The 21,740-nt window shown below is 60.3% G+C and overlaps 1 protein-coding gene across 1 annotated transcript; it reads right to left on the bottom strand.

The window, feature by feature from the left end:
• Positions 1-184: 184 nt before the first annotated feature.
• Positions 185-14,747, bottom strand: DRP2 (dystrophin related protein 2). The gene is made up of 14 exons (XM_075007538.1): positions 14,702-14,747; positions 10,785-10,905; positions 8,903-9,171; positions 8,080-8,226; positions 7,484-7,562; positions 6,087-6,147; positions 4,626-4,687; positions 4,223-4,297; positions 3,609-3,810; positions 3,237-3,322; positions 2,704-2,861; positions 2,215-2,381; positions 1,232-1,343; positions 185-349 (listed from the first exon to the last, which is right to left on the bottom strand). The coding sequence occupies exons 2-14, from the start codon at positions 10,897-10,899 to the stop codon at positions 209-211; spliced, it is 1,674 nt and encodes a 557-aa protein (XP_074863639.1). The 5' UTR covers positions 10,900-10,905; positions 14,702-14,747; the 3' UTR covers positions 185-208.
• Positions 14,748-21,740: the final 6,993 nt, after the last annotated feature.

Genomic DNA, 21,740 nt, shown 5'->3' with positions numbered 1-21,740 from the left:
AAACCAGCATCTCCGGAGGGCGACGGGAATCCCAGGTCTGTGCCAAGGCCTAGACCCCAACCCAGCCTTTAGTGAAACCTGAGCCACCTTCCCCCTCTGACCCCTGCAGTGGGATTGTTTCTTCTTCAGTCCCCATCCACACTGCCCCCCGGTCTGTGTGCGTCAGGCCAGGGGCGTGGCAGGCAGCCTGTTGGCGTGACGGTAGCACTCACGTCTCAGAGAAGTCGGCTTCCAGCACAGACTGGACGGGCAGGTAGCCCCTCTGCAGGTGCTTGGCGAAGTACTGCTTGGACCGGAACTTGTTCTTCAGGGTTGTGGCGAAGTCCCTCATGCTCTCGCTGGATGTGGTCTGCAGAGAGAGAGACGCGACGCGGCAGCCGGTGATGAGACCGTTGTAAGGACTGAGGGGTTTTGTTCCGTAGTTAATAAACTCGATTTTGGTTGAACCGAAACCGGGGAGCTTTGGCTGGGCTGCGTGGGGGAAAGCGCAATTTGCTTACTACAGATGGGCACTGCCTCTTCGCCCTGAGGGAGAGGCGGACGGGGGACTCCACCAGGGCAGGATGGCACTGGGAACCCAAGCGAGGAAACCGGTTGCTGGAGAGCCTGGGTGTAACCTCGGCTGGGTGTGTGACCACTGATGGGCTTTGCCGCTTGTCACAGCAGTACGGCGCGGGCAGGTGCCCAGGCCGGTGGTCAGAGGTCTCGGTGGAACCCGTTTCCCGGTGGTACCAAGGGAAACACGCCACAAGACACACTAAGGCTGCAGTGAATAAGGGAGAGAAATCGCTCGAGTTGAGCCTCAAACAGAGCCGAGGGGGAGAGTTTCCAGACCACCGGTGGCCGCCCGTGCACGCAAGAATTGTGCAGCGAGCAGGGAAAAGCACGTGCAGACAGTTGCACGGGGACTCGGAGGCGTGTCACACACCGTGCGAGGACACGGCGACACGCACACCGTCAGGGACCGCGTTTCGCACCAACGATCTGGCTTGGCCGACCCCGTGTTTCCTGCTACCGCTTTGTAATCTGCAAAACACAACGGTGGTGGCAGCTCCCGGCACGCGCAGGCAGCGCCGGACAAGGCAGCAGCTAACCCACTCCCGGCGCTGCCCCAGGCTACCTGCGGCAGGAGGGGGCACAGCCATGACTGGGAGTGCCCCAAGCTGCAGCCAGCCGCAGCAGCGTCTGCTCCGCACTTCCCTGCCTGGCAGCGGGCACCCCAGCTCCTCACCAGGGTGTAGTACTCCATGATGGGGTAGTGCAGCTTGTTCCCTTTGCTGGCTCGGCCCGTCAGGAAGCAGGTCTGGCAGATGTCCACGTTGAACTGCTTCAGGCTGCGGTACCTGGGGCGAAGATGAAGTTAGGGGGATGGCCCCATTGTGTCCAGCCCGTCCCCTCTCAGGGGCTCTCGACAGTGGACTGGCCTGTGGTGGCGTGTCTGGCTCACCGTGTGCTCCTCCCGGGTCATGGGAGCTCTGCTTTTCCTTGCACTTTGCTGAATTTAAAGCGTGGCTCAGAGGCACTGTCTCCAGAAGCCAGTTAGCTCCATCCCTCCCTTCCTGCCGGGTCACAGGGTCTGGCCGTCTGACATTACCCGACTGAGGCACAGCTGATGTGAATGCCCAGATTACTGACAGGTGCAGGTCAGGGGGTCAAATCTGAAACCTACCGCAAGTCTAGGGCAAATGGCCTTTCCAGGACGCCGGCCCCTGCCCCCAGAACGGCCACAGCCCGTACGGCACCAGCTAGCCCCAGCCCGGGGGTCCCGGCACTTCCTTTTTATTTTAACGTGCGGGTGTGTCTGTGGCCTGGGCTGACAGCCACTATCTGCAGGCACAGGCCTGCCGAGTGGGAGAGCAGCTGTCCCTCTGCCAAGGTAGCCAGCCGAGCAGCCCATTAGTACCTGCGATGGGTCCTTAGGCCTCTGTCCAGGGGCTAAGTGCTATCAAATCATTTCACAGACTGCTCAACAGCTGGGCCAGCTCTCAGGCACGCCCAGGAGCCAGGGTGCAGTGGCCGCCTGCGGGAAGCAGGGCTGAGATCCCAGCCCACGCAGGGTCCCACCCTCACCCGGTCTCCGCTGAGGCTGGGACACAGTCTCCGAGGGGAATATTTTCACCCAGCACTAGGGGGTGGTTCTCTCTCTCAGGCTCCTGCAGAGTCCCCTCGCCCCTGAACTGGCGGCAGGGGCTGCAGCCCCGTCGCTCTCCCTACCTGAAGCCTTTGATGGGGCACTGTCTGCAGACGGAGCACTTGGTCTGGTGCTTCACCTGCTCCGCAATGGTCACTCTGTGCAGGACAGCCAGCCACACCATGGACTGCGGCTCCAGGTTGGCCCATTCCAGGAACTGGCCAGCTTCGATCACAGGCTTCCCGTTGCTCTAGAGACAAGAGCTGGTCGTGACTGGAAGCGCCCTCATGGCTCCAGGCAGAGATCTCTGCTGGCCAGCACCCAGGGGCAGCTTCTGCTCTGTCTCTGTTCCAGTCCCGCTGAGCTGATGGCGTACCCGCTCCAGGGACGGTGCTTGGTCCTGCCAAGAGGGCGGGGACTGGACTTGGCGAGCTCCCGAGGTCCCTTCCAGCTCTGTGAGCTGGGTGTGTGCACTCCAGGAGAGAGGCGTGACACGGCTCTCTCCCAGCCCTGCCCCTCAGGCAGACCCCTCCCGAAGCAAAGGGCAAAGCGGCGCGGCCGAGGTCACTTACAAAGCGGAAGCAGCTGCGGACACTGGGCTCCACGTTGCTGCCCCCGAACGCCGCCACCTCTCCCAGCTGGCGCGGAACCTGGATGGCCTCATGCAGCAGGAGGCTGAGGTGCCGCTGGTCACACAGACCACCGGGATTGGCCACCTGGCCAAAGAGATCTGCCAGGAGATGGCCCAGCCCCACAGCAACCCAGGGAACGAGGGTGAGAGAGCAACAGAAACAGCCGTTACTGCACCGCAGGCGCAAGCCTTTCCCCCTCCACAGCCGGGGATGCAGCTTTGTCTGGGCAAGAGGAGGGGAAGCGAGAGGAGGGAGATACAAGACTTGGAGCTTTGCCCTGAGACTGACCCAAGGGATTCCCACCTTGGCACGGCAGCACTGTCATCCCTGCCTGCTGCATTAGGGAACTGGGTCTCAGAGGAAGAGGGTGGTCCCGGTCGGAGGCTCCCGTCAAGCCGGCCTCTCGCCCAGCAACCGTACAAAGCCCAGCCGCCTCCCGCTCCCCCTTTGACCGCGTCGGTGCCCAGACTCACACTGGAATTTCTCCTTCACCTCCGTGCCACACAGACACGCAATGCCCGTCTTGAAGGACAGCACTCGCATCCTCCCGCTGCGCCCGCTGGAAAACAGGCGGAACTCTGAGCCCCTCTTTTTTCCGGGCAGGTCCCTTTCGTAGCCGCGCCCAGTCAGCACCTGCTAGGAGCTCCACAGCAAGAACTTCCCCCCTCGCTGCCGGCTTCCTCGCAGCAGGCCCCTGCCTATTCCAGCAGGGCCACCGCCCCGGCAGCACCCGCCCGCGCTCCAGCAGGGAGGCTCCCTTCCACGCAGTGCCCAGGCAGCGCGCCAGCTCCCACCACACCAGCCTGATGGGTCTGAGATGAGCCGAGGAAGCCGAGAGCAGCTACCTGTCGAAAACGTTGAGCAGCCAGTTGAGACTCATGTCCACGCAGAGCGGCACGTTGACCAGAACGCCCCTCTCCTCCTCCAGCCGCTCGTAGAGGGCGGTCAGGCACTGTATGACCTCCACCACGTCCATCACGCGATCGCTGGGCTGGAGCTCGTGCTCGTTAAAGACTTCCAAGGCTGTGGCCAGTGTCACCAGGTCCACTGAGCGCGCCAGAGGCCGAGGGGTGAGGCACCGGAGGGGCAGAGAACAGGAAAAGGAGAGAAGTGTGGACGCCTTCCCTGAAGGCATCAGTCCCAACCACAACAAAGATACATAATCAAGGAGCCAACGTCTCTTTAAAAGGCACCTTTCTGGCGGTCTTTCCCCTGCTGTGGTTACAGGAGCCGCTCAGATCCCAGTCACCGACACGTTAAAGGGAAACCGTGGCTTATAAAAAGCCACGAGAATCATGGGGGGGGTGTGAGGGGAGGGTAGAAACTGCCCCTAACTATAACGTATGTCAGAAGAACGGTCTCGGACCAAATGCCGAGGAGTTGCCCCACTCCAGCCTCTCCCTGCAAGCGCTGGAAGCCTCCCCAGCGCAGGGGGGCAAGGTGGGCACGTGGTACTCACGCCGCAGCGCTTTCTGGACCCGGCGCAGCTTCATGGCCGTCCGATAAGCGGAGAATTTGATGTTGTTCAAATCGGCTGCAAAACCAGGAGAGAGAAGTGAGCGTAACTCTGGCCGGTGCATGTCCCCATCCAGCACTCACCAGCCACAGACAGCCGGGGAACGTGTCCTTTGAATGAGCCCAGAGTGGGAGCTAAGGCTGCTGTGCCATTCCCAACGCGTGAAAGGAGCAGCCCTCCCCCACGGACAAGCAAGCGGGAGAGAAGCCAGCACCGACTCCGCAGGGACTCGGCTCCCCTCCGTATAAGGGTGCGGAGTACAGGCCGTCGGGGGCAGGGACGGAGGGGCTGGAGGATCAATGCTTTCCATGGGCTCCCCGGGGGAGGTACCTAGACCTGCGCTCACCTAGTGTTTGGTATAACTCTGTCATCTTGGGGTGGTCCCAGCACGTTGTCTGAGCCTGGTGGCTGAAGAGAGAGGAGAACTAAATCGCTAACCCTGTACATTTACTGGCGCACAGGTGAGCAGGCTGCAGCCACCACCCAACCCCTTTTTTTTATGACAAGTTCCCAAAGGATGTGCTGTCCTTCCCAGATGGGCGCTCCCTCCAGCTCCAAGCCAGGCAGCCCATGCCTGCAGGCCTCTGCCTATCAGCCCATGGTCCCGTACTCCCATCCCGGCATCACAGTGCAGACACCCCCCACGTGACCTTCTTACTGGGGGAGAGGGATCCCCAGTGCACACAGACGGGGGCATTCTGGAGGCAGGGGGTCCACCCCTGTGGAGTCAGGAGTGACATCCCAGGTAAGTTCACCTCCAGCCCCACCTCTTACGAGCTGACTGCGGAGGGCTTCTTCCTCCTCCAGCTCTCACTCTTTACCCTCCAGTGCTCTAACGCTGTCCATTAGGGGTGCCCCCACCCCTCGCACCCCCCACACTCACCACCTAATGTCTGCAAACATCCCTTCTGTGACGCCTAGTGAGCAGTCGGGGAACACCTCTCTTGCCCAGCGCAGGGGAGTGTGGGGACTGAGAAGTTTGCACTGGGACTGCAGATCAGCCCATGAGGGGGGAAGAACATGACAACAGCCACACTGGGTCAGAGCACAGGTCCGTCTCACCCAGGGGCCTGTCTGCCGACAGTGGCCAGAGCCCCAGAGGGAGTGAACAGAACAGGCAGTCACTGAGTGATGCCTCCTGGTCATCCATTTCCAGCCTCTGCCAAACAGGCCAGGGACACCATTCCTACCCACCCTGGCTCACAGCCATCGACGGACCTGACCTCCATGAGTTTATCTAGCTCCTTTTTAATCCCTGTTACAGCCCTGGGCTTCACAACCTCCTCTGGCCAGGAGCTCCGCAGGCCGACCATGCGCTGGGTGAAGAAAAACTTCCCTTTGTTGGTTTTAAAGCTGCTGCCCGTTCATTTCCTGGGGTGACCCCTAGTTCTTATGTTGTGGGAACAAGTAAATCACTTTTCCTGAGTCACTTTTTCCACCCTTGTCATGATTTTATGGCCCTCCATCATCTCCCCCTTCGCCTCCTCTTTTCTAAGCTGAAAGGCCCTGTCCTTTTCACCTCTCTTCAAGTGGCAGCCGTTCCAGTCCCTCAGCATTTCTACTGCCTTGTTCTGAACCTTTTCCAATGTCAAGGGACTACCTGGGCTGCGTCCAGAGTGACTGGAAGGGGACGAGCTCAGCGCATGGGACCCTCGAACGGACAGGGTTTGTGTTTTGCCCCACCAGAACCACGCAGGTCTTATGGGAGAAGAGTGGGAGAGTCCCACAGGGAACGGAAGACAGGCAGAGCACCTGGGAACGTGCGACAGAGATCAGCCACTCTTCCCGCCTCGGCGCGCACACTCACTTGATGTAGTAGGGCACTTTATTGGGGGAAATTGCTCGTTCCCAGGGGACCTGGACAGAGGCTGCAAAGGAGAGAGACGGACACAGGGATTAAAGCAACAGCAGACAAGCTCCTCTGACCAGACATCGCAGCCTGTCGAGCGCTGTTCTTGGGAAGCAGAGGCCAGGTGGGGCCAGAAATGGAATAACCATCCCAGCTCACCCTGCTCAACAACAGTTGACTCTGGAGGGGCCCAGGCCCTGGGACTCTGCCGTTGCTTCTGGCAGTGAGAACTTCATGACAAGGCCTGTCCTTGAGGCCCCAGTGCGTGGCAGAGTGGGGAGCGTACCACACTGGATTTGGGGGGCAGAGGGTGTGTTCCTACGCAATAAACACACTGGGCCACAGCATGCGAGGCAGGTGCTTCACTCCCATTAGAGATCGCCTTCAGTTCAGGGGGCTGAGGCCGGTTTTCCTGAAGCAGAAGGATCAGGGTGGGTAGGAGCCACTACTACTTTGGATGTCTGCAGCAGCAGGGTCGCTAGCGGGGAAAAGAAATCCCTTTCTGCACCACCACACAGCTCACTTGGCCACAGGTGAAGGTCGGAGCTTCTGAACCTGGCTCTGAAATCCATTTGCAGGCAGGCCAAGCAACGCAGCACCTCTGAGGATCAGGCCACTTGGATTTAAGCCTAATGTCAGACACCCCGGCTTGGAAATGTTGTCCTGAGTGCTTTCCACTGCAGGATTCATCCTGCTGCCGGGGCAGCCTCCTAACAGAGCCAGCCCAGGATTGCAGGAACGGCCTCCTGCCTTACAATGGAAAATACCACTGCCCTACCCACCCCTGTGGGCTTTCTCCTTCCACCTGTCATCCAGCCTGGGGAGCTGCAGGACCAGTGAACGTAGCACAACCCCAAGCATCAACTTCTGGCCCACGTCATCATGACTGTGTTCTTGCGTGGGGCACCATTCCACAGCCCGGCCCTTGCAGTTAGCAAGTACAGACCCTATGACCCCGGAGAGCGGCTGCGGGCGTAAGGGCTTGTCTCCAGAGGAGGCTCAATGCGCTTTCACTGCTTCCCAGGGATTTCACGCTCCAGGGGATTTGTTGTAGTTTTCCTCAGTGTCCCCACAGACAAGCACCTAAACCCTGGTCCTCCCGGGTCATGGTGTGTCAACCTTGGGAAGTGGCAGGAGTCACTTAGGAACTGCCACTCGACAATGCCTCTTTCTAGCTGGCTCCTTGTGCGGTCCCAGCTGACCTAGGCCAGAAGGTGGCAATGGGCCGGGGGGGTGACCTCGTGTGGCCAAGCCAGTAAGACAGACAGACAGGCAGGTGTGAATCTGTACAAAGCAACAGGCTCAGCGCTGAGCTTCTCCCGCCTGGGGGACACGGGGACGATCTGCTCACGTACTGGAGAGGAAGTGCTGAGAACCTGGTCCAAAGTCGCGATGGGCATCCTGGAGCTGCTTCAGGCGTTCGTTAACGGAGGCCTGGGAGAAGGGGAGACTGGAACTTAAAGTGAACCTCTCCAGGACCTCAGCTTCTTGAGGGGTCAGGAGCCACGGCACACTGCAAATCACCACCCCAGAGGGCCCCCGTACGGACACCCCAACACAAACCCACATCTGCCACTTTCCTGGATTCCTAATCCCCAACAACCACACCTGCTGGCCTGCTCCCTTCCCTCCCCTGGCTAATTCTCAGCCACCCCAGGCCAGATCCTCTCTATGGCTCCATGGAAGTCACCAGCACCACCCACTGAGAACCCGCCTCTGCGAGCCGCTGTTGCGCCTTGTTCCTTGTGTTGTCTCTGTTCTCCAGAGTCCCACCAAAGGCTCATGAGCTCCCTGCCCAGTGGCCTGCTGTCTTCCTCTCCCTCAGAAAAGACCCATTCAGACTCACTGCCCCAGAATGCTGTTATCCAAGTTGCGCTATGACAGCCCCTTCCCCACAGTGTCCAACAGAGCACCCAGGTTCCCTCCTTTGCCCCACGTTGGCTCGTCCTACCTGCAGCTGTTTCCATCGGGTGTTGATCTGCTCCAGAGCCCGAGAGTTCTCCAGGGAGAGATGCACATCTGAGAGAGCAAGCTGGTGTGCGAGGTCATTAACTAGCTTCACTCCATCCTTCATGGGGGAGAGCTCCTCTTTGAACAGCTAGAGGCCGCCCGCCCGAGAAGAGAAGAGACATACGGTGGGACAGGGAGAGAGACACCACTCACCTCACTCTTTCACTGTAACACCCCTAGCAACGCTCTGGCATCCGCCTGGGCACACCAGCGGCTGGCATTGCCAGGGAGAGTGGTGGTGGGGCAGAGAAATCACTACCTAACACTCCCTTCCAAAGAGCGCTAGCGCAGTGGAGGGAAACCAGCAAGCCGGACTGGAGAGAAACGCATTAGCACAATGATGGAGCTGAGTCCCCTTGCTGGGGATACGAACTGTAGGGTTGGAGGAGACCTCAGGAGGTCATTGGGTCCAAGCCCCTGCGGAAAGCAGGACCAACCGCAGCTATATCATCCCAGTCAAGGCTTTGTCAAACCGGGACCAGCAGAGGACTCCTATCCAAAGTACGTGGCTGGAGCAGGACACAACAAGGAGAACGTGCTCCACTGGAGAAGTCGTCAGGGTTCTCTCTCTCTACAGACATCACAAGCCAAATTTGCCCTAGCAGTCAGCAGAGTCACACTAATGGTTTTGTGTGTCCAGCCAGGGCGCTGGCACAGTCTTACTTGCACCGTGACGGTATCAGAGTTCATGACGCTGTGCCTGGAGGAGCTACTGTAGAGATGCAACCAGCCCCCCTTGGGGACAAGGAAAGGGTGAGATGTACCTTGGTTGCCTGGATGTGCTCTGGTAAGGAATCAATGAAGAGGTCCCCAATGGGCTCCCAGGTTTCTCGCACGCTCTCGGCTTGATCCAGTGCTGTGCTGAGTTCCTCCATGGCTCCCTTGACCTCCAGCAGCTGCTCCAGCGTCCGTTCAATGTGACGGTGCTGGTCAATGCAGCGGGCAGTGAGCTTCTCCCACAGCTCGCTGGCCACATTGGCTTGCTTCCAGACAAACCGGCTGACGTTCTGAATCCGGTGCCTTGGAGAGACATCTACGGGCAAAGCAGCAGGGCCACAGCCAACCGCCAGGAGATCCCAGCCACGACAAGGGTGGAGTGACAAGGGAAAGGAAGAGAAGAGGAGCAGGGAGAATTGGGAAGAGGAGGAACACAGGAGAGAGCAAGAAAACAACTTCAGTAACATTATAAAATCATAGGTGTGCCGGGCTGGAAAAGACCTCGACAGGTGGTCACGTCCAGGCCCCGGTGCTGAGGCAGGGTCAAGTAAACCTAGACCAGCCCTGATAGCTGTTTGTTCAACCTTCTTCTCAAAAGCCTCCACTGACGGGGATTCCACAACCTCTTTTGGAATCCTACTTCAGAGCATCATGACCCTTCGAGTTAATCTAAACCTCCCTGGCCCATTATCTTCTGTCCTGCCCTCAGAGGATGTGCAGAACACTTGGTCGCCCTTCTTACGAAAGCCCTGAACACAACTGAAAACTTACCGGTTTGTCTTTCTAAAAGCTAAACGCTCCCGGGGTTTCTAACCGTTCCACACAAGTCGGGGGCTAACCCCTGGATCAGCACAGCAAAGGGGCTCTATTATCAGCCACGTCCGATCACTTGACTCCTCCTCAACAGCAGGGAAAGCACAGGAGCTGCCGGGATCGCACACGCAGGCTGGGAGTGGCTGTGCACCCTGCCCCCTTGCCAAGAAGGGGGACACTGTCTGACAGAGAACTTCTGCCATCCCAGCAGTTGGGGATGGGCATGAGGAAGAGGGGAAACCCCTCAGGGCCGGCAGGAAAAGGGAGAGACCTTCCCCAGCTGCCAGGAGAATCCCTCTGGGGCCAGGTAAGGGAGGCAGTTGTTGCTTCCCATATGGGGTGTGGCTCAGTTGCTGAGCCGGGACATGATGAGTTTATTTTGCAGCAGGTGGCATGCGAATGCAATCGCTGTCTGATGCCCTCGTGTGCTGCCCTGCCTGTCTCGGGGACATACAGTGCCCTGGGCACGCTCTGCCTCGGCCCGCCGCGAAGCAGCGTGACATAGGCTGTGTCCACGCTGCTGTGGCGGAGGCGTGCTGGGCATACGTTTGGACACAGGCAAGCTGGCTTCATTCCAGTTAGCCTCAGCGCTCAGGGCAGTGATGGGCGTCAGCGCAGGCCAGACACGCAGGGTCCCAGGCGGGCTTGAGCAGCCCATGTCAAAGCTCACGCCGCTGCAGCTTTGCTGCTATCGGTGCCCACCCTCGGTAGATCAAGCAAATGTGTCTCCAGGTGCTGCGACCAGCCTCCGACGGTGGTGCAGGCAAACCCTTGGGGACACATGGGACACCAGAATTACCCTGAGCTACGCTACGGCACGGGCAGGTCCCAGTGCCACAGCGCACCCTGCCCCCATCTCCTCTCTTCTGCTAGAGCGACTGCAATCCACACACCTCGGGGCATGCTTGGATCTGCTGTGCAATGGCACCTCGGCCACGTACGCTGAGACAGCGCGAGTCTCCTCTACAGCCTTTGCTGCAAGCCGGCTGCCTTTTAGCTCAAACCCCAGGTTGGAGGCCACCTGCGGGTGGCTCCACGCCAGCATGCAGGGTTGCAGAGCTCGGCCACGCTGGCTCGAGGACAAGGAGCGGGAGGAGAGTGGCAGGCTGTACACACCTTTGCTTTCCGCATTTGGTTCCTCTAATTCCTCGAATGGGTGCTGCGAGAGGAAGGCTTGTGCCGACTCCAGGACAGAATAGATATATGGCCCCCGAGACTTCACCTCCTCCATGAAAGCCTGCAGAGGAGTGGCACAGCGGGACACAGACTGTTAGACTGGTGAGGCTCCCTTCCTCCACCCAGAGCCGTGCAGGGAATTCCTCCCTCCTGCCTGAAGTGTCTCAGGAAGTGGGTCTTCCCCGTGGAAGGTCATGACCTGGTTGAGGGGCCAGCAACCCGCGGCTCTTTAAGAAGCCGGTTGAGCTCTGGGTGTCGCCACCGTTGACGCTTGTGTGGCTCCCTGCCCTGCCGCTGCCGAACCAAGAGAGCTGAAGTCAGTTGGTCTAATGGCCGGCAGGGGGGATCCGGCCATTCGCCGACTGCATTTAGTTCCGTGTTTCAGCACTGGCGGGGCAGGGAGCTGCAGAGGAGTCAGCAGTGGCAGCGTGCAGAGCTGCAACGATGCCATGCGGGCCCTGGGAGAGAGCGGTCTGGCCCCAGTATAGCCACCAGTTCTACATCCTCCCTTCCCTGCCCACCTGCAGCTTCCTCCCCCTGCCCAGGGCAGGTCAGCGGCTCTGGAGGCTAAGGGGGAGGGGAAGGCGGAATAGGCAGGGAGGGATGGAGGGGGAGTTGACCCGCCCCTGCCTGCCTCTGCCGTGGGTGACAATGTACCCCTGGCAAGACCCAGCCACGGCGCTGACCTCAGGCGGGCTCCCTGCTCCACCAGCTGCGCCCGGGGCAGGCAGAAGGCAGGGCATGCTGCTGCTGCTGCTGCTGCTGCTGCTGCTGGTGCCGTTGCCTGACGGGTGAGCAGGGAGCTGCTGCCGGCTCTCATGCACAGCAGCTGCTGCTCCTGGGAGCGCGGGGGCTCAGGCTGCCTTGCACCAGCAGCAGCATCAGCTCCTGGGAGGCCAAGTGGGGCCGGCGCTTTGGCTCTTTCTGGGACAGTGGGTGCGACACTGAACGCCACCTGCCACGAACGTGCCTCCCGGCTCCTCCTCCGCGTGGAGGGCTGATGCAAACATTGCACCTTACAGCCTATCCCCAGGCGCAGCGTTTTCCTTGGCCTCATTTGCTCTGCGACCCAGGGGTGAAACTGACAACTTTCTAACCGGTACAAACCATCGTGGGCGGTGTCCTTAAAAGCGGGGTGACAAAGCGCTCGCTTTGACGGTATTTGTTGAGGACCAGCTCACATTCACACGCACTGCGGCTCCTGAAGGGTTGCGTTTGTAACCGAATTTGAAAAATTGGCTTTTCTCGCTGATTTTGTTGTAGACCCCTGCCCTAACAAATGTGTTATTCTGGAAGGTGCCGCAGGACTGCTCGTTGGTCCCTGAGCACAAGTAAGCTACAGGCCCAGCGCAGGTAACTGACATGTGAAAGGAGCTACAGGCCCAGCGCAGGTAACTGACGTGTGAAAGGAGCTACAGGCCCAGCACAGGTAACTGACATGTAGAAGCAGCTACAGGCCCAGCGCACGTAACTGACATGTGAAAGGAGCTAGAGGCCCAGCGCAGGTAACTGACATGTGAAAGGAGCTACAGGCCCAGTGCACGTAACTGACATGTGAAAGGAGCTACAGGCCCTGCACAGGTAACTGACATGTGAAAGGAGCTACAGGCCCAGCGCAGGTAACTGACATGTGAAAGGAGCTACAGGCCCAGTGCACGTAACTGACATGTGAAAGGAGCTACAGGCCCAGCACAGGTAACTGACATGTAGAAGCAGCTACAGGCCCAGCGCACGTAACTGACATGTGAAAGGAGCTAGAGGCCAAGCGCAGGTAACTGACATGTGAAAGGAGCTACAGGCCCAGCGCAGGTAACTGACGTGTGAAAGGAGCTACAGGCCCTGCACAGGTAACTGACATGTGAAAGGAGCTACAGGCCCAGCGCAGGTAACTGACATGTGAAAGGAGCTGCAGGCCCAGCGCAGGTAACTGACATGTGAAAGGAGCTGCAGGCCCAGTGCACGTAACTGACATGTGAAAGGAGCTACAGGCCCAGCGCAGGTAACTGACATGTGAAAGGAGCTGCAGGCCCAGCGCAGGTAACTGACATGTGAAAGGAGCTGCAGGCCCAGCGCAGGTAACTGACATGTGAAAGGAGCTACAGGCCCAGCGCAGGTAACTGACATGTGAAAGGAGGTACAGGCCCAGCACAGGTAACTGACATGTGAAAGGAGCTAGAGGCCCAGCGCAGGTAACTGACATGTAGAAGGAGCTACAGGCCCAGCGCACATAACTGACATGTGAAAGGAGCTGCAGGCCCAGCGCAGGTAACTGACATGTGAAAGGAGCTGCAGGCCCAGCGCAGGTAACTGACATGTGAAAGGAGCTGCAGGCTCAGCGCAGGTAACTGACATGTAGAAGGAGCTACAGGCCCAGCGCACGTAACTGACATGTGAAAGGAGCTACAGGCCCAGCGCAGGTAACTGACATGTAGAAGGAGCTACAGGCCCAGCGCAGGTAACTGACATGTAGAAGGAGCTCTCCCTATGAGGACAGGATATGAACATCTTTATCATACAAAGGGAAATTAATGGATAAGCCGACCTGGGATTCAGGGAAGATCCCACCGCTGGGAAGGAGGAGAGTGATGTGGTGAGATTAATAGTATCTCTGAAACAGGAAACTACTGATGTGTTCTGGGCTGTTAGAGAGAAGACCTTCTGATCAGGGCGAGTTTGCATTGTGGGTCCAGGGATGAGAAATCTGCCCTTTGTGAGTATTTTAACTATGCCCAGGAGTGCAGGGGCCTGGGACTGGATGACCTCTTGAGGTCTCTTCCAGTCCTGTCACTTCAGTGACAACAAGAAGTCCTGTGGCACCTTGTAGACTAACAGACATTTTGGAGCAGAGGCTTTCGTGGGTCTTTGCCCATGAAAGCTTATGCTCCAAAATATCTGTTAGTCTACAAGGTGCCACAGGACTTCTTTTTGGTTTTGAAGATACAGACTAACTCGGCTCCCCCTCTGATACCTGCACTTCAGTGATTTCCCTCAGTTCCGATCAGAAGACAGACATTGCTTAATCGGAACTGCTTCATGCTGTGACACAAAGATTCTCACATCCCCAGCCCTGGGTCAGCTGTAGATCCAGGTCAGACAGATTAACGGGTCTCTCGGCTCCCCAATGGTAAATGTCAGGTTCCCCAGAGCATGGCCAAAGAAAGACATCTGTCCCTTTGAGAATTCGGACGTTGAAGCCAGTTGGAAAACAGGCGATAAGCAATAGTTAGTGACCCAGGCTCAGCATCTAGTTTTGTGATCTCCTTGTAGATTTCATCGGTGACAGGGATTTACACCCTGAAACGTACACTAAATGCCCCTTCCCTTTCTAAACTGGCCTGATTCTGCTATGCCTTGGGGAAAGATGCAGCTGACAGCCAGTTTACTGCCTCCAACCTTCACAGGAGTCACAGGGGGACTTGCAAACAGAGTTGTCCCACCCATGGGTGGCCACCCCAGGCCCTGTGCTTTTGGGCCACCCAACCATCCTATGGCCGGGCGGGATTGGGGCACTACATAGGACCAGGCACTGCAGCAGCAGAGAAGCGGGTTGCCCCGGGCCGGGACGGTGGTGTAGCACAGGGGCGTGCTGCTCTGACTCCCACCGCCTGCATGGTGAGCAAGAGAGGACGGCAACCCCTGCTGCCGCAACACCCGGCCCCATAATCCCCAAGGCAGTATGGCTTGGCGGAGGGAGCAGAGCAGAGGTGGAGCCAGGAAGAGGAGGGCTGCCCTGGGGCACGGGCAGGGACGGGGTAAGGGGAAGGTTGCCCCAAGCCCTGCCTGCAAGGACAGTTGTGGGCAGAGAGGCCAGGCCAGCCAAGCGAGGGCAGGGCTCTGGGGAGTGCATCTGAACGTACCGCGTGCGTCTCCTTTTTCTGCTGCACCAAGGGCACATCTCCCTGAAGCGGCAGCTGCGCCGACAGCTCTTCATCCTTCTGACCCAGCCAGTCGATGATCTCCTGGAGGGGGAGCTGCAGCTTCCCGCTGTGGTCCGAAAAGGCCTCCAGACGAGCCCTGCGCGGAAGGGATGGGAACACAGCAGGCGCAAGGATGAGCCTGGATGGGAATTTGCACCGAGGGGGGGGCGGCAGGCTGTGCACAGGGTCCCTGCAGCCTGTGGCTTGGAGGGCACCCGCCCACTCCCGCTCCGTGCGCGTCTCTGCCCAGAGGAGAGACAGCCAGGCAGGAAGGCTATCGGAAAACCTCTCCTGCCCTGCGACTCAAGAATAGTGACTCCCTGCGCTGGTGAGCACGCTGCCCTGGCATCTCATGCAGCAGATTTCCAGGGCCTCCGCACTGGACATCTTTGCTGGTGCTAACAGGGGCTGGCTAAAGGCCGTCCTGGAGCGGTTCCTGATCTCCAAGCGCATGGTGGTGGAGGGCTGAGGAACCTGCCCAGACTGGTGCACACACAGAACACGGCCTGAACTCCAGCTACGCCTGGCTCGGCAGGGACTTGGCTCTACGTTGTAGCCAGCCCGACCTTTTCCAGGAGCGCGTGCATGGAGGCAACACACAATTAAATGCCCCAACTGACCGCTCAGTGATGCTGGCTGTATCTGCAACCACACAAGACTGCAGAAAGGCACCTGCTCCCAGAGAGGCCGGGTGGGCCGGGGAGGGGCGGGCCAGAGAGAAATGTGGTGGGAAGGGGACAGGTTTTCCAAGTCCTTATCTTGAGCGGTGAGACCCAACCAGCGCATGCGCTCACAGAGAGACAGCAGGAAAGGGGTGGGGGGCGAAAACATAAGGAGACAGGAGGGATGAAAGAGGGAGAGAACAATCCAGGGCGCAGGAAATGCAAGTACACGGCAAGCAGTAAAACAAAGAGAATCCCTGACTCGGAGACTTGCTTCTGCTTTAGAAGCCAAGGGGGGAATCGGCTCCGAGGTCACAGTGAATTTGGCAGGCAAATAACTGAACGAGATCTAAGGGCTTGTGGCTGACGTCTCCAGCAGGCAGTCTGAGGGCACAGCCAAGACCTGCAAGTCCTACCGAAGGCTGTGGGATTTCCTTTTTATCTCATTCCAACAAAGATTCATCTCCAGCGGCGTCTGGGGCCTGTGGGCGCCGGCGGGAGCCTGCAGGGTTACACAGGGCGCTCCATCACCATCTTCTGCTGCTTTAACCTAGGGGGCAAATACAAACACCTGACACACTTGAACCAGGCAGAGGGTGTCTGGTGACTGCAGCTGATGGCCGCTCACACCTCTGCCACTGTCTCTCTCGACGTTCCTGGGCATGACCCTCAACATTTATACCCCAGATTCGCCAGCTGCGCAGAGATTCTGAAGCCAGCCTGCAGCCCAGGCGGTCGTGATGTTTTGCAAAGGAGTTAAAGCGCTTGAAGGATGTTCTTGTCACGTGACATAGTATAAAGTTACCAGCATTTAAAACACTTCAAAGGGCTACAGCACTTCGGGGCTCTCAGGTTTTCTGAGTCTGGTATTCCAGCTTCTGCTGGAGGGCGGGTGTGTGTCTGACCACTGCCCTCTGTTGGATTGATCTGGAATTGTTCAGCTGTGTGGCATAGACTCCACACCACAAGCAGCTAATGGAGATTCCCCTTCACCTTGATTGCTTGGAGCTTGTGCTTTTGAAGCAGCAAAAAGCACAGGTTTCATGCTCTACTCCAGCTGCTGCTGCCGTTAAGCAGCCCCAGTGCGGCATAGTGACAACCAGGCTGGTGCAGGCGTCCTGGGCTTTGTTATAATATGAATGGCCTTGGCTGTGCAGCCTGAGCCGCCAAAGACAGATGTTCTACAGAGGGGAGCAAGCCGGGCCCTGCACAGGGAAACGACCGCACAGAGCATCAGCTGCGGGGTTAGGAGATGAACTTAGTCTCCTGGGTCCCGCTCCAGTGTTCCTGTCCCCCCCGCCAGACACACCAGCAAACAACTGGAGGGAGGTGTGATCTAAAGCGCAACACACACACACACACACGGCCTTTGGGGTGTGAGGATGGAGGGCGGAGGAGAGCCCAGATTGCTGCGGCCTGTTCCCACACCACACAAACGTTGACCGGTTTCCCAGCTGCTGTGTTCCGCTTGGGAAAGGACAACACCCACCGGGGCTCAGAAGTGAACAACTAACAAGTGTGAGCACCCTGCATCCCCACAGGCCTGCCAACGGGGCTGGGCAGGGATCCCTTCACTCCCCTGGGGTGCAGCCAGCCGAGGGGCGGGGTGCTTGGGTCAAAGAGCACTGGTACCGTTTGGAGCGAGAGGAAGGGACCGTGTATTTACAGCCCGGAGGTTCGGGCTGGTCCTTGCTGGATATACAACCTACCACAATGGGGCTTTGCCAGGTGCCCGGGGCAATCACCCTTCTACTCAACGCTCACAGCGGGGGCAGACGTGTTTTAGCCGAAGCCCGTTTAATTTGCTGTCCCTGCCCTGCCGCGTCGCCCTGAAACCCGTCACACATGGAGCAGAGAGGAGCCCTAGGCGTGAAGCTCCAGAATCGTTCAAGCGAAAGCTGCTGCAAACCCGGGCCTTTCTCGCGCACAGCCGCGTGCTGCCAAAGGAGTCAGCCACGTGCAGCCGCAGCCACCACCTCTGTCCCCAGGGAGATTGCAAAGGGCTCCGGGCCAGCCGCCCTTCTCCATCCGAGGAATAAAGGCCTGCGTGGATACGAGCCCACGGCACGCAGGATCCTCGCCGGTCCGGCACGGCAGCTGCTCACTCACTGTGTCCCAAGCGTGAGCCAGCGTGCAAGCAGCCCTGGCACTGCTTCCCGCCGGCGGGAGGAGCTCTCTGCAGAAATCAGATGCCCCCACACCAGGCCGGCCCGCGCACGGCCTACAAAGCTTCCCTACCTGTGCAGAGCCAGGGGTCCGTGGCGTGGCTGCTCAGCGGCTGCCCCGGGGAGAACATCGTCCCCCACTCTTCCCAGTCCCATCAGCCAGCCCCAGGCAGACCACGGTGGGAGAGAGGCAAACAGCAGACCAGGGAAGGGACTGGAGGGCGGGTGAGGAGCAGGATGGGAGGGCTGAGAGGAGCGGCTGCCCTATTTACTGACCCCCCAGGAATCCCGAGGGAGGCGGCTGCCGCAGCCGCTCTGCTAGTGAATCAGAGCTTTGTCCGGGTGGAATTCCAGCTCCCTCCAACCTGGCTGAACCCCCGCGGGCTCTGCGGCAGCTGCCTGCGTGTGCCTGGGGGCCGGGAGTCCCCGGAGTCACCCTGTGCTCAGGCAGGTGTGAGGGGCACCGAGCGGGCGCAGCCAGCCACCTTCAGAGACCCCCCTGCACCCAGAGGAGACAAGAGCGCCCGGCAGAGCCGTCCCGGGTCACACATCACGGTGCAGCTGCCCCCGGACCTCTGCTCCCTGCAGGCGGAGCGCTGGGCTCGCAGCTGCACGGACGTGTTCCGGGAGGAACAGTCCGTGCAAGTTTTCAGTGCCCTGGACAGACCCCGGGAGAGGCTGGAGCTGGCGTGGGGGTGGAATTAGAACCCCCCCAACTCCACTAAAGGAGATGGAGGGGGCTGCACTAGAACAGCCACAGGCTCGCTGTTGCTCAGTGTAGGGGGACCACCCCCCGCCCAAATATGGGACCGGGGGGATGGCGCCGTGCCGGCCAAAGCGGGACAGATGATCACGCTGGCAGGGAGCCCTGGGGGGGCTGTCACCCTCCCCGTGAAGCTCCTGGCTGCCACCAGCTGGGGACCACCATGCTGCCGCTCCGGCTCCTGGCTCCCCCGGCTGAGGGAAGCTGCGGGGGACAGCCACGGTGTGGGTCCAGCTCCCCCAGCCAGGGGAAGCTGGAGAGCAGCCACACCACCGGGGACGGGGGCGGGTGGGAAAAGCTGGGGAGCAGACGCACTGCGGTGGGGGAGCTGGGGGATGCTGGGGAGCAGACGCACTGCGGTGGGGGAGCTGGGGAGCAGACGCACTGCGGTGGGGGAGCCGGGGAGCAGACGCACTGTGGTGGGGGAGCCGGTGGGGAGCTGGGGAGCAGACGCACTGCGGTGGGGGAGCTGGGGGATGCTGGGGAGCAGACACACTGTGGTGGGGGAGCCGGGGGGGGAGCTGGGGAGCAGACGCACTGCAGTGGGGAAGCTGGGGAGCAGACGCACTGCAGTGGGGAAGCTGGGGGGAAGCTGGGGAGCAGACGCACTGCGGTGGGGGAGCTGGGGAGCAGACGCACTGCGGTGGGGGAGCTGGGGAACAGACGCACTGCGGTGGGGAGCCGGGGGGAAGCTGGGGAGCAGACGCACTGCGGTGGGGGAGCTGGGGAGCAGACGCACTGCAGTGGGGAAGCTGGGGAGCAGATGCACTGCAGTGGGGAAGCTGGGGGGAAGCTGGGGAGCAGACGCACTGCGGTTGGGGAGCTGGGGAACAGACGCACTGCGGTGGGGAGCCGGGGGGAAGCTGGGGAGCAGACGCACTGCGGTGGGGGAGCTGGGGAGCAGACGCACTGTGGTGGGGAGCTGGGGAGCAGACGCACTGCGGTGGGGAAGCTGGGGAGCAGATGCACTGTGGTGGGGGAGCCGGGGGGGAGCTGGGGAGCAGGCGCACTGTGGTGGGGGAGCCGGGGGGGAGCTGGGGAGCAGGCGCACTGTGGTGGGGGAGCTGGGGAGCAGACGCACTGAGCTGGGGGAAGCTGGGGAGCAGACGCACTGCGGTGGGGAGCTGGGGAGCAGACGCACTGCAGTGGGGGAGCTGGGGGAAGCTGGGGAGCAGACGCACTGCGGTGGGGAGCTGGGGAGCAGACGCCCTGGGGTGGGGAGCTGGGGAGCAGACGCACTGCGGTGGGGGAGATGGGGGAGCTGGGGAGCAGACGCACTGCGGTGGGGGAGCTGGGGAGCAGACGCACTGCGGTGGGGAGCTGGGGAGCAGATGCACTGCGGTGGGGAGCTGGGGAACTGACGCACTGCGGTGGGGAGCTGGGGAGCAGACGCACTGAGCTGGGGGAAGCTGGGGAGCAGACGCACTGAGCTGGGGGAAGCTGGGGAGCAGACGCACTGCGGTGGGGAGCTGGGGAACAGATACACTGCGGTGGGGGAGCTGGGGAGCAGACGCACTGAGCTGGGGGAAGCTGGGGAGCAGACGCACTGAGCTGGGGGAAGCTGGGGAGCAGACGCACTGCGGTGGGGGAGCTGGGGAGCAGACGCACTGAGCTGGGGGAAGCTGGGGAGCAGACGCACTGCGGTGGGGAGCTGGGGAGCAGACGCACTGAGCTGGGGGAAGCTGGGGAGCAGACGCACTGCGGTGGGGGAAATGGGAGAAGCAGGAAGCAGCCACCCGAAATTACGAGCCATTTAGCCCCTTTGACAAATAAACCAGGACACCGTCCTGGCGTCCCAGGTATGGGACTGTCCCACCGACACCGGGACGGATGGTCACTCTACACGGCGGGGAAGCGGGTGCCCTGGCCCACACTGCCTGGGCCAGCCATGCGCTCGCCTGGGTGGGCCCCTGCAGAGGGAGCATCACAGTGCTGGCCAGGGCCTGCCTGCGGGCAGAGGCGGTGAGAAGGGGAAGCCCCTCTGCGGGCCCAGCACTCCCCAGAGCTCCCTGGGCCTGCCTCCCACCCGGCTCCCGGGCCAAGCTCAGCATTCCTGGCCCTGGCTCGCACCCCTCCGCATCCAGAGCAAACAGCTTGTTCTTGCCAGAAGGATTCCGGCCCTGTCTGTCTCCCACAGAGCGCTCTGGAGCGTCTTCCACAGGGCATTGTTTCCATGCTCCGCTCCACCCACAGGAACGGGAAGAAAAGCTCCCTGTCTCTGCCTCACCCCGCTCGCCTGCCATCGCCACCCCTTCGTCCCAGCTGGGCGGCCCCACACCGACACACGCATCGGTCTCAGCAGCCCCGTCGGAGCCCACTCTGACGCCAAGGCCGGTAACCCCATGCGTCAGGCCCAGCCCAGGGAGGGGCAGGCAGCGCCAGGAGGCCTTGGCGGGTGAAAGGCGCAAATGCTGCTAAGACAGCTGCCCTGCAAGCAGTGCCAGCCAGGGTCCTGGCGCTCTGCTCCTGAGCCCCCAGCGAAAGCCAGTGCCCAGCTCTCCGGCACAGGCAGGAGAAGCTGGTGCTGAGGCTGCTCCCTTTCCACACCTCTGCTCCTCCTCGAATGTGTATCTGAACCCCTCACCCCGCCCTGGTAAGAGCCACTGACTCACAACAGCAGGAGAGTCCTGGGCCCCCCTGCAAGCACCGCTTCCAGCCTGGGAAGCTGCTCAGGCAGGCGGCTGCTGGTTTCTCACACTTCCCCCAGCTTCTCTCCCCAGAGCTGCAGATCTCCGCGCAGCCCGTGTATCAGGAGCCGGTGGTTCTGGGATCTAGCCCCAGCCTGAACTCCTGGGAGCCAGGAACCTGGACGTGCTGCAGCAGAGGAGCGTGGGGGCCAAAGGGGAGGTAGCTTCACTCAGCAGCGCCACTTTTGCGGAAGGGAGCAGGTCCAGCACTCTTCAGCCAGAGGGAGAAGGGTGGAAAGGGGCAGCGAAGGGGGCAAATGGAAAGAGCCTCGGCTGAAGCTCCAGGTCAGAGGCGCAACGCTGGCATTTCTGCACCTTCTCCGCCTTTGGCGGGGGTCTTGGGTTAACTGGCTCTTCCCCTTCTGCAGGCAGGACGAATCACCAGCTCAGGTTGCACACAGCGTAAGTCTTGCAAGACAAACACACACAGTGACCACTGACATGGCGCCTACAGGAGACACAGGCCGTGCAGGTCAGAATCCCCCTCAGGCCCCCAGGATAGCGACTGACCTCCCTGTCCAGCCAAACCAGGCCTGCTGCAAAGCAAAGGCCTGGGACTGCCAACAGGGACGAAGGGAAACAGATTCCGCAGTCCCCACATCCATTATTGTCAACCCCAGGAGTTCAGAGGCACCACAGAATCGCAAGATCAGGTTAAAACCATGGGACTTAAAAACAGCTGGATTTTTTTCTTTGCCTTCT

Source organism: Carettochelys insculpta, chromosome 13, assembly GCF_033958435.1.
Source record: "Carettochelys insculpta isolate YL-2023 chromosome 13, ASM3395843v1, whole genome shotgun sequence".
NCBI lineage: Eukaryota > Metazoa > Chordata > Testudines > Carettochelyidae > Carettochelys > Carettochelys insculpta.
The sequence above is the reverse complement of the archived record's forward strand: the minus strand, read 5'-3'. Positions and strand labels throughout refer to the sequence as shown.

Excerpts from the sequence above, each read along its gene's own strand:
- DRP2 (XM_075007538.1), bottom strand. The coding sequence starts at position 10,899 with ATGGAGGAGGTGAAGTCTCGGGGGCCATATATCTATTCTGTCCTGGAG. Across the intron at positions 4,298-4,625 it reads AGAGTTATACCAAACACTAG|CCGATTTGAACAACATCAAA; the intron begins GTGAGCGCAGGT and ends CTGGTTTTGCAG. Across the intron at positions 2,382-2,703 it reads TCCGCAGCTGCTTCCGCTTT|AGCAACGGGAAGCCTGTGAT; the intron begins GTAAGTGACCTC and ends TCTTGTCTCTAG.